Raw genomic sequence first — 12,567 nt, 5'->3', positions numbered from 1 at the left:
TTAACCCTTGGTTGATTAAACCAAACCTTGCTTACTCAAGGTGTGCTGGTTCCAAAAACGCGTCCGGGAGTAAGTTCATCCGACTCAGAGTGTGTTCATGGTTAACACAGCAGACCTTCTCAACAGAGCGACGAATCCATGAGTCACCATGGAAACAGACGCTGAGAAAAAGCGTGCCATGCTTCTTACTTCTTTTACATAGTGCATATCGCCACCTATTTTGTGGTTGTGCAAAAATGTTAAATGTTTTTCTTTTAATAATCTTTAATCACTGTGAATAAGAGCTATATTGTTTGTTTGATGCTAATTATAAGATAAAAATAAAGATTAGTCAAACTAAATACAGTCTGTGCTTGCAAAGATAACATGGCTCTATAAGTTTATTTTTTGTTTAGTCATTTTGATTTTGTCAAAGGTTTAATAGACAGAGGAATTGGAAGAAGATTGTGTGGGTGTTTGAATGGAGATCACAGTATTTTAAAGATGAATCGTGCAGCTCTACTGTCTTATCTCTCTCTCAGCATATGAGTAGCGCGAGGGCTTTTCAGTGCATTCAGTCTCGCGTCGCTTCCACACGTCCACTTGAAATGGATATTACGACACTCATAGATAACGACACATTTCATCCTCTGTTGGAACAAGAGTGGCTAACTTCTGTCAACCTCGTCTATAAGCAAGGATAAAAAATAAAGCAATTTAGTTTGAATCAATATTGATTCTGGAATAAAAAAATATAATTTATAAATCGTAAACAAAAAAAATTGCGATAGGTGAATCGCAGCCTTCACGTGAATCGTTTCTCCCAGCCCCATCACACACACACACACACACACACACACACGTTCCTTAAAATGTTTAAAAATACATTGAGCACACACACACACACACACACACGTTAGGTTTCCATGTTAATGGGGACTTTCAAAAGAAATAATGATTTTTATACTGTACAACCTGTATATTCAATCCCCTAATCCTAACTGATGTATTTTAACAACATGAACTAATTAGTATTTGAATACATTTCATATTGACATTATTATGTTGTTATTTCTTTTTTCTTTTTTTGTTGTTGTCATGTTTATCTTTGGATATAGGCTTAATGTGTGGCATTGTTCTCTACAGGTTGAGTGGTTGTGGTGTCACAGATGAAGGTTGTGCTGCTCTGGCTTCAGCTATGAGATCAAACCCCTCACACCTGAGACAACTGAGTCTGTCTGAGAATAAACTAGGAGACTCAGGAGTGAAGCTGTTCTCTGTTGTACTGGAGAATCCTCACTGTAAACTGGAGAAACTATGGTAAGATCATCTCTACCATAAAGACTCAGAGTGAATAAGTATTCATATATACAGTAGATAGTGCATACAATATATCTTTGGTGTAAGCCCCATCTGGAGGTGTGGAATATTACAAAAAAAAATTCAAATTCCCTCAGTATTGAATGATCTAATTCACTACTTTCTCAATTGCAATGACAAATGATTTGTATTTGGTTGTGTTGTAGACACTAAAACAGTCCAGTATATAGTCAAACTCCTTTTTATGTTGAAATAAAGAGATTTCTGTTTCACCCCACTCCGCCACTGTTCACACTATGTGCCAATATGTAGTTCATGCAGAGATATTTGTATAGGCCTTTATATTATTTATATAGCAGACCTATAGGTTTGGATGTTTTGTTAATGGTATTTATTCCTGCAAAATAAAAGGCTGATAACTTGCACTTTGTGATTAAGAAGATTGAGTGAATGTAGGTAATAGTTCTGGTGGATGAAGAGCCCCTCAAGAGGTAAAGCCCAGGGGCCCCTTATAGTCTCAATGCGGCCCTGATTATCCCCCAAAAGAAAGTAAAACTAACAGTTAAATAAACCGGACGAACTACAAACCAGACAACAGATGCAGGATACAGTGAAGAGGGTTTTTAAAGCACAAATGTTTGGTGTAAATCAACTTGCCTTGTAATGCTTGTGCAAACAGACCCTTGTAAAAGCGTGTGCATTTCCTCAAAATGTGTGTGTGCAGCTGAAAAGAGGGAAGTGGTGTGTGTTTCACCTGAACCAGGACTGTCACCATATCAGATGTATCACTACATGATTACTGTTTATAGCATTATCTCTTTTAATGTGATAAAAACACTAAATAATAATTTTGACTATGTATTGGTATGTAATTTACGGTGGTGTAAGGTGCTGGAAAAAGCTTTAAAATGGACCTTGAAAGTGCTTGAAAAGTGCTTGAATTTGACCTTGGAAAAGGTGTACAAACCCTGACAATTATCATGGCCAAAATAACACACAATAACAATACTGAAACTGAAACTGAAAACTGAAACTGACACGTGACGGCCAAGTATGGTAACCAATACTTGGAATTTGACCTCTGCATTTAACCCATCCAAGTTAATGCACACACATTAGGAGCAGAGTAGTGAGTAGTTAACACACACACACTGCAAACGTGGATACACACACCCAGAGCAGCGGGCAGCCTTTTGTGTGGCGCCCGGGGAGCGATTAGGGGTTAGGTGCCTTGCTCAAGGGCACCTCAGTCATTTCCCACCGGTTCTGGAATTGAACCAGCAACCTTTAGATTACCAGTTCAACTCCCTAACCACTAGGCCATGACTGCCCATAAAGGCCATGACTGCCCATAATATCACCATATATCACCATATCTACGGAAGTCTTGAAAATAATAATAATAATGCTATCAGTCAAATTCATCTTCACTTTGTTTATTTTGTGTTATTTTTGAAAAAGAAGAATCACTCCATCACATACAAAAGGAACAATTACACTTAATGTGACCAGTTTGAAATAATGGTAACACTTTATCACAAGTATACAGTAACACATTGTTTATAAATCATTTGCAAACTATCAGCAGGGTTTCCGTGGGGTCTTAAAAAGTCAAAAATTCTGAACTTTAAATTTAAGGCCTTAAAAAGTCTTAAAAACGGCCAGATTTTCATCCTAGGTCTTAAATTTCATTTAGTCAGGTCTAAAAAAGTGTTTACCCTCGTTCATTTCCAGAAACGCTGGCCGCAGAAAGTTATTACAAAGTAGCAAAAAAAGTATCGAGTTGTAGCCTACGAAGCGGAGCCCTAGAGCAGGGGTCTCCAACACGTCGCTCGCGTGCTACCAATAGCTTGTGGCTTGATATGAGCTAGCTCGCCAGAGGCCGTTCACATATCGCGTCTTTTGCGCGCTCAAGTGTGTTCAAATGTAGGCACGCGGCAAGCGCGCTCATAATTGAAGCGACACGCTAATTTTTTTACCAGGCGCAACAAGATGAAAAAAATCTAAGCTTTTCAGAATGCCGCAAACGCACCGCAGGTCATGTGACAGGACCAACCAATCACCCCTTTCCATAACAACATTGAAAGCTCAGTCAACATGAAGGATGGGGGTGCACCCAAACATTACTAATAAATATAAGCTAATATGTAAATGTCAGTAATTTATCTTTTTTGACTCATTCTTTTTATAAAAAAAAAAATTTAAAGCCTGAAATATGAGGTTTATCTTTGTATAAAACCTTTTTTGTCAAAACTTTATTTGAACTTGTACATGTTAGTAGATAACATGTTGCAAGACACTCTTTTAAAATCTGGCCATCATTTTTAATGGTATTTTAATGTTTACGTAAACAACAAGTGCATATTGATGCTAATCAATTTGTTATTTGCTGTTTTTCGACATAAAACTTGTTGAATTGACTTCATTCTGTTGTATTAGTACTTTTTGAACAGGAGTCTTTGATAACCGTGATAATTTTGGTCACTTTAATCATCTCATCATTTCCTCTCTAGTTATGATCAACTATGATCAACTAAAATCATCAATAATTGTGTTTTTACAGTATAATATGCAAAAGTACAATTTTCTATAAAAAAAAATCTACCTCTCCCTCTCTCTCTCACACACACACACACATCAGATAATCCTAGATAGATAGATAGATAGACAGATACTCTAATGATCTCGAGGTAACTATCTAACTTGGATAATGCGTCGTGTAGGTCTTAAATTTCAATCTTCATGGTCTTAAAATGTCTTAAAAAGGTCTTAAATTTGACTTACTGAAACCTGCAGAAACCCTGTATTAGTTTATTGTTAATGAATAGTATATAATAGTATTTAAGCTGTAGTTTATATATCAAAAGACTATATACAAATAGTGAGTTCTTCATTCATTATCACTGTAATTAACAAAGTGTTATTGTTTAATTAGCTCTTCTGTAAAGAGTTAGATAATGCTTTGTTAACAATGTATTAACCATAAATAGTTCTCACTTTAGATTAGGACACAGAAAATCAGAAAATGTCATAAAGTACATAAAATATGTATACACACACACACAGAGACACATTCTCACACACACACTCACTTTCTCACTCACTCACTCACTCACTCACACACACACACACACACACACACACACACACACACACAGAGACAAACACTCACTCACACACACAGACACACACACACACACACACAACACACACACACACACACACACACACACACACACACACACACACACACACACACACTCACTCACTCACTCACTCACTCACTCACTCACTCACTCACTCACTCACTCTCACACACACACACACACACACACACACACTAGGGCTGGGACGATACACCAGACTAGACTAACACTAGACTATGGGGAAAAGTTAAATCATATACTTATACAAACTGTACATAATGTATAAGATGAGTCATATTTACAAAAACAATTCATCACATCTTTCTGAGTTTTATTTCAGAAGCATCATACAGTACTACATTCTCTTGAATACATAATTCAATAACAAATACAATTTTTAAGTCACCTAGTGGCAAAACATTGTAATCGATAAAAGCGTTAATTTAAAGGGTTAGTTCACCCAAAAATGAAAATTCTGTCAGTAATTACTCACCCTCATGTTGTTCCAACCGCGTAAGACGTTCGTTCATCTTCGGAACACAAATTAAGATATTTTTGATGAAATCTGAGTGCTGGGTCACTTCTCCATAGGCTGCTAGGTGGCCCAAACTTGCTGGCCCAGAAAAGTTATTAAAGAGATCGTTAATATAGTCCAAGTGACTACAGTGGTTCAATCTTTAGTATATCAAGCGACGAGAATACTTTTTGTGCGCAAAAACAAACAAAAATAACGACTTTATTCCACTATTCATTTCCTTCTCTCTGGACCTCTAGTTGGTTCGCGTAGTGTTTTTGCGCAGCGCGTCTGTGTCCGTAGGCTCACTATTGGCCGACGCTTGTCATGTGTGTGATGCATGATGACGTATAACACAGACGCGCAGCGCAAAAGCACTACGAGGCCCAGAGAGAAGGAAATGAATAGTGGAATAAAGTCGTTATTTTTGTTTGTTTTTGCGTACAAATAGTATTCTCGTCGCTTGATATACTTAAGATTGAGCCACTGTAGTCACTTGGACTATATTAACGATCTCTTTAATAACTTTTCTGGGCCAGCAAGTTTGGGCCACCTAGCAGCCTATGGAGAAGTGACCCAGCACTCAGATTTCATCAAAAATATCTTAATTTGTGTTCCGAAGATGAACGAAGGTCTTACGCGGTTGGAACAACATGAGGGTGAGTAATTACTGACAGAATTTTCATTTTTGGGTGAACTAACCCTTTAAGTGCCACGTTTTTTTCAAAAGCTGATTTACTGAACACAGATTTGAATGTTGCGATATGATTTTGTCAAAGGTTTAATCGACAGACGAATTGGAAGAAGATCACTGTACAAACTGTATATAATATCCCCTAATCCTAACTGATGTTTTTTTAAAACTTGAACCAATGAGTACTTGTAAATATTTCATATTGACATTATTATGTTATTTATTTTTTAAGTGTCATGTTTATCTTTGGATATAGGCTTAATGTGTGTCATTGTTCTCTACAGGTTGAGGTATTGTGGTGTCACAAATGAAGGTTGTGCTGCTCTGGCTTCAGCTCTGAGATCAAACCCCTCACACCTGAGAGAACTGGATCTGTCTGATAATAATCTAGGAGACTCAGGAGTGAAGCTGCTGAAGGATCTGAAGGATGATCCACATTATAAACTGGAGAAACTATGGTAAGAATAGTTCTTAACGATTTTCAAATGTCTAGTTTTACTCACTAGAAATAAAAGGAAATTGTACCAGTTTCAGTAACACCAGCTGTCTGTGTGTGTGTGTGTGTGTGTGTGTGTGTGTGTGTGTGTGTGTGTGTGTGTGTGTGTGTGTGTGTGTGTGTGTGTGTGTGTGTGTGTGTGTGTGTGAATATTTTGTTTAAGATTCTTAAATTGATCTTCATTTTTGTAGGTCTCTGAACTTTAAACTATGTTTAATATGAGTTTAATTCTACTCATAGTGTTGTGACTGATTGGGAAAATAATATTAATATTACGTATATTTTATGGAAGTAAAATAATGCCAAATGATTTTGAAACAAAAAACAGCCAGTTGAATTGCACTACTTGAAAAAAATAGGCATTGCATTAACCATGCTTTCATTTTTATGCATTGTTATTCTGCATGGTTGAATAATATTGTAATGTAATATTTAAGGGAATATGTGAATATTTCAATTCAAAACATTTCAAACACATTTTCATTATTACAAATTAATGATCCATATTCACCTTTCATATTTCACTTCCAAAATATTCAAACTGTTTAAAAATACAAAATGTTTGCAACTACTAATTCAATGCCTAGTAGTGCAATTCAACAGGCTTTTTTGTTTCAAAAACATTTGGCATTATTTTACTTCCATAATTTTTGTGTGTGATACTCTGAGATTTGGGTTGTTTGTTATTAACTGATATTAAATGTGTAGTGAGTGTAATGATCATTTCTGCTGGTTCTGTATCAGCTGTCCGTTGTGTGAAAGTCACCTTTCATGTGCTTTTGATTTTGTAAAGTGACTTTGAGCATCAGATAGAAGCTATATTATCATGTTTGAGGATGAATTAATATAGATTATCTAGTTAGTTTTCTTATGAAAAGATGTGACAGATGTAATATCTCATGCTGCATATGTGACTTTGTGTGTTTTATTTTAGGTATTAGATGACAGTCTGATCTTCTGATGATCATCTGATGGTGAATAAGGATCCACTACAGAGACTCACAGTCAACAGAATCAACAGAGACTGCAGATACAGTGACTTCACTGTTATAAATCAAGACTTCATTTAGATTTCAACGATCCTCTGACAGACGGGGGGGGGGGGGGGGGGGGGGTTCAAGCTCACTTTTGGAAAACTAACAATGAAAGCTTGAGTTTATACATTATGTTTTTAATAACAGTTGTGTTATATTTGTGTTAATGTATTAAAGGGGTCATATGATGCGTTTTCATGTTTTCCTTTTTCTTTAGTGTGTTATGTTGCTGTTTGTGCATGTATAAGATCTACAAACTTACAATGCTCAAAGTCTCCTACAAAAAGATTTATTCTATTTGTAACAAGATAAATATTGTAGTTTGAGGGTTCTTTAAGTAAATCCTGCAGTGATGGGATCACGCTTCCTTTTGGTGGCGCTGTTGCCCCCTGAGTTTGACCGATCTGCAGAGCCAGAGAAATTCCCCAAACACATCAAATTTCATCAAACACACAGGACCATCCTAGTGGAGGCGGGGATGGAGGGGATTGGACCATCCTGGTGGAGGCTGGGGGGATGGAGGGGAATGGACCATCCTGGTGGAGGTGGGGGGGATGGAGGGGAATGTTGGCGTCACACACACACGCTCACAGGTCCATCCTAGTGGAGGCGGGGATGGAGGGGAATGGACCATCCTGGTGGAGGCTGGGGGGATGGAGGGGAATGGACCATCCTGGTGGAGGCTGGGGGGATGGAGGGGAATGGACCATCTTGGTGGAGGTTGGGGGGGGGGGAATGTTGGCGTCACACACACACGCTCACAGGACCATCCTGGTGGAGGCTGGGGGGATGGAGGGGAATGGACCATCCTGGTGGAGGTTGGGGGGGGGGGTGGAGGGGATGGAGGGGAATGTTGGCATCACACGCTCACAGGACCATCCTAGTGGAGGCGGGGATGGAGGGGAATGGACCATCCTGGTGGAGGCTGGGGGGATGGAGGGGAATGGACCATCCTGGTGGAGGCTGGGGGGATGGAGGGGAATGGACCATCCTGGTGGAGGTTGGGGGGGATGGAGGGGAATGTTGGCGTCACACACACACACTCACAGGACCATCCTAGTGGAGGCGGGGATGGAGGGGAATGGACCATCCTGGTGGAGGCTGGGGGGATGGAGGGGAATGGACCATCCTGGTGGAGGCTGGGGGGATGGAGGGGAATGGACCATCCTGGTGGAGGTTGGGGGGGGGGTGGAGGGGATGGAGGGGATGGAGGGGAATGTTGGCATCACACGCTCACAGGACCATCCTAGTGGAGGCGGGGATGGAGGGGAATGGACCATCCTGGTGGAGGCTGGGGGGATGGAGGGGAATGGACCATCCTGGTGGAGGCTGGGGGGATGGAGGGGAATGGACCATCCTGGTGGAGGTTGGGGGGATGGAGGGGAATGGACCATCCTGGTGGAGGTTGGGGGGGATGGAGGGGAATGTTGGCGTCACACACACACGCTCACAGGACCATCCTAGTGGAGGCGGGGATGGAGGGGAATGGACCATCCTGGTGGAGCCTGGGGGGATGGAGGGGAATGGACCATCCTGGTGGAGTTTGGGGGGGATGGAGGGGAATGTTGGCGTCACACACACACGCTCACAGGACCATCCTAGTGGAGGCGGGGATGGAGGGGAATGGACCATCCTGGTGGAGGCTGGGGGGATGGAGGGGAATGCACCATCCTGGTGGAGGCTGGGGGGATGGAGGGGAATGGACCATCCTGGTGGAGGTTGGGGGGGGTGGAGGTGAATGTTGGCGTCACACACACACGCTCACAGGACCATCCTAGTGGAGGCGGGAATGGAGGGGAATGGACCATCCTGGTGGAGGCTGGGGGGATGGAGAGGATTGTTGGCATCAGCATCTGCGAACTCAGACATGTTTAAGTCCCGATCTTTTAGACTACAAGTGTTAGAACACGATTGGTTAGATGTGAAGGTAATGAGTGACGTAACAATTTAGTCTTTCTGCCAGAACTTACACTAAAGCTTTCATTTTTCATTTTTGTTTTGCACTGAATACCATTTAAAGGATACCAAGAAAAGATGTCGTTAAAACAACATAACATCTCGTTTTTACGACATAATTGAGTGGAAAACATAATATGTATGTGTCAGTAATGCTCCACCGTAAGTGTCTGATCGATCGGCTTGATCGTCTGCATTTTCAGAATCGACTCGGCTCGAACTGATATGGTAAAACTGACGGCATTATTCACTGTCTTTGGAAGCTGAAGCTTGTGATTATGGTAAGAGTTACATTTCCAACACACGCTTGAGGTGTTCGGCCAAACACAACGCACTGGGTCAGCTGGCCATTCAGAGCACACTACGCTTTCCAGAAGGAGGGGCTTTGTAGAAATCGACTACAATACATAGTTCCCACAGGCCAATTAATGTCACGTGACCTCCCCGGAGACGCCATCTTTGAGGGCATAAGCTGCTGTGTTTACAAAGTTTTAACATAGACAGTATAGAGTTTTACAAGCAAATTTCGAATATTTCTTTCTATTTATAATGTTACGAAAATCATGAAGAGACAAAGTGACAGAGATTATAAAGAGACTCTATTAACACAAGACAGAGAGAGGTACAATGCGAACATTTCAGTCATAAATGGTGTGGATCCGTATGCGCTAAACTGAGCACTGATTTTGCAGCTTTGCCTCAGATACAGTATTATCCATGTGTACCATTATCTGGTATTGGCTATGAGTTTTAACACATGTGAGCAATTCCGAGCCTGGAAATATGTGTATGAATATGAATACACGGCATGAAAATAAACAAAACTCGCGTGCAAATTATTAATGTAACGGTTAATGCGGAACTACTTTATACGCGGGTTCTTTAGGGACATAATCTGAGATTGCAAGGCTGGAATGTGTGTGTGCGTGTGGCAGAGTGAAAGAGAGAGTCGCGGGCGCGATCGAACAGTGGAAACAATGTTGTTTTTGTATGTTTTTAATACCTCGTCATTTTGTATACAGGACATCATTCAAACTGCAAAGTGTTAACTTATATTTGTGTACACTCGCAATAAAACACAACAAATTATTGCGTGTTTTGAGGGAGTTTCTTTCCTGTTTATCCTCGCCAGCCATAACCTCCATCGTTGTTCTGATGCTTAACGTCACATTCATGAAGTCTAATGACGGGTATACTGTAAAACCCAAATTTAACTGAACCTCCGGCACGATTTGAACATCCATTGACCCAGCAGGAGATGACCATTTTCACTTTTTATCACGAAATTAACTCTTTTCAGCTTCTTCTTCTAATGTTCTGCCCACAGCATGCCCACAGAAATGGCGCCGGGTCGGCAAATGCCCGTATGTTGTGACGTCATGTAGGAACTATGTATAGGAACAACAGGAGCTACAATAATGTACAGTATGTGAATTAATAATGTGTTTATGACATTAAAGTATGGTAGCATATTCTGTTACACCAAATACACCAAATAATGATGTTTTGAAAATATCATGATATGACTGGTGTAAAACAGCATGATAGGGCAGTTTAAGACACTAGAGCTTGTGTTCATGCAGTGGTTCACGAGTGTCTGATCGTCTGTCAGTTCCAGTGAAGGAGTAGCAGTCGCGACTCTCTCAGCTGATCTCAGGTCAGATCAATCCTGTGTTTTCTTCATTATTCAGTTTGACTGTGTATTTAAATGGGAAAATGCTGTCGTATTCACACTGCCCCCAACAAACATCAACTTGTGTGAGTTTGTGCGCTTTAAAGGCAGTGACTAAAAAATTAATCATCTTGTTCTGCTTGACGCCATTTGATATATAAAGAGCATATATATTAAACATGTTAATGTTTTAAAATGTGCATCTATTCAATTCAACAGTAACTTGTGATCATTTCTCAACATTTATTCAATTACAAGTGTCAGCATAAACTGGTTAGCGCTTTAGTAGCTGAATAAGACATTGTATGAATGGCATTAGTTATAAGTGAGGAGAGATGCTGTAAAACTGTCATGGATCAGAGGTAAGCCTGCTGTATGTAAACCTCTTATGGTTAATTGAGTTGATTAACTGAATGTGCTCCTCCTGTGTTTATTAGGTTAATTATCTGAATGAGCTTCTCCTGAACTTTGTTAATAAAACATCATCTGTTGGCATTGAAGTTGTCATGGCGTGATCAAGTCAGATTTTGTCAGTTTGTTTGGGCCGTGTGAATTAGCCTTTATTGAACTCAGAATTGTGGGATAAAAAGAGACAGCCCTAGTGTGGACTAAATGTAGTTTCTCATTATGTCATAACATTGTCATTTATCAACACAAAATACTTGAAGTTATTTTATAATCATCTAAAGTTTGCACAAATGTGCCTATATTCTAGTGATGGGAAACCGAGGCTTTCTGAAGCATTTGAGGCTTTCATCAAATTGTGCAGAAAAAAGGTTCATTACTGGAAGCTTTTAACACAATGCGCATTAGTGACATCTGGTGGTCACACTTGTTTTCTCCACTATATCTAACAAATCACCACAGAGCAGAAAAGCACGTGACCAAACAAAGTTTCGGGAGTCGGTGACATACAAGTGTGGATCAATACAGTTCTGCCTAATCTCATCTAAATTAATTTCTGCCAATGAGACACAACTCGTGTCATGTGTAGCCTGGCCAACGCATTCACATATTGAGCAATAATATAACATATACAAGGATGAGATCATAATTATAGCAATTGAAAACAATATTTTGTGTTCTGTTTTAAAAAAATATATAAATGATGTTATAGGGAAGTGTAGTGTTAAATCGTTTAAATAATGCCACTTCGATAATCATTTCCCTTTTCTGCATCAGATGAGGCCCAGCTGTCCCGACCTTCCGATACTGCATGACGCTCGAAGCTTCAGACGTCATCAATCATGTGGGATTGTCATTTTGACACAAGCATCGGTACAGTGTGTGAATCAATAGTGCTTTGAAAACTGCGTCGGAGCATCGGAGCCCCGGCATCAACCGTCCCATCACTACTATATTCTGTTTTCTTCATCATCAGAGGAAAGTGTGAGAGACCAGAGGGTTCAGAGAGCCATGAGTGTGTGCAGAAAAGTGCTCAGTGCTTTTTCCTTCTCATGGAAAAGAAAGGAGAACGAGCAGCCACTCAAGAGGAGCTCAAGCTGCCAAAGCACAGGTTGATCACAGAATCTCCACCAGTTCAGGGTCTCGCCATGCTATGAAAGCACGAGTGCTAGAGCAGGAGAAGGCCATTGCTAAAGTTCATCAGCTGATAAAAAACAAGGCACTTGCTCCTCATAGCAGGACATTGATGTCCTGGAGTCTGTTTGCAAGGCTCTAACTCTAACTCCACTTGCTGACTTCACTGATGGCCTTTCTGCTGAAGAACATGTGAGTGTGTCGTTCCTGAAACCTG

The 12,567-nt window shown here is 40.3% G+C and overlaps 1 protein-coding gene across 1 annotated transcript in view; it reads left to right on the top strand.

Annotated features, from left to right (window-relative positions):
- Positions 1-12,567, top strand: part of LOC309506195 (uncharacterized protein) — a 535,239-nt gene that overhangs the window by 322,792 nt on the left and 199,880 nt on the right. Inside the window, exons 18-19 of the mRNA XM_082179817.1 lie at positions 1,126-1,299; positions 5,938-6,111. Coding sequence (XP_082035943.1) covers positions 1,126-1,299; positions 5,938-6,111 — 348 coding nt within the window. The remainder of the gene's footprint in view (positions 1-1,125; positions 1,300-5,937; positions 6,112-12,567) is intronic.

Source organism: Leuciscus leuciscus, assembly GCF_965113295.1.
Source record: "Leuciscus leuciscus genome assembly, chromosome: 9".
NCBI lineage: Eukaryota > Metazoa > Chordata > Actinopteri > Cypriniformes > Leuciscidae > Leuciscus > Leuciscus leuciscus.
This window is presented reverse-complemented; position numbering and strand designations above follow the sequence as displayed.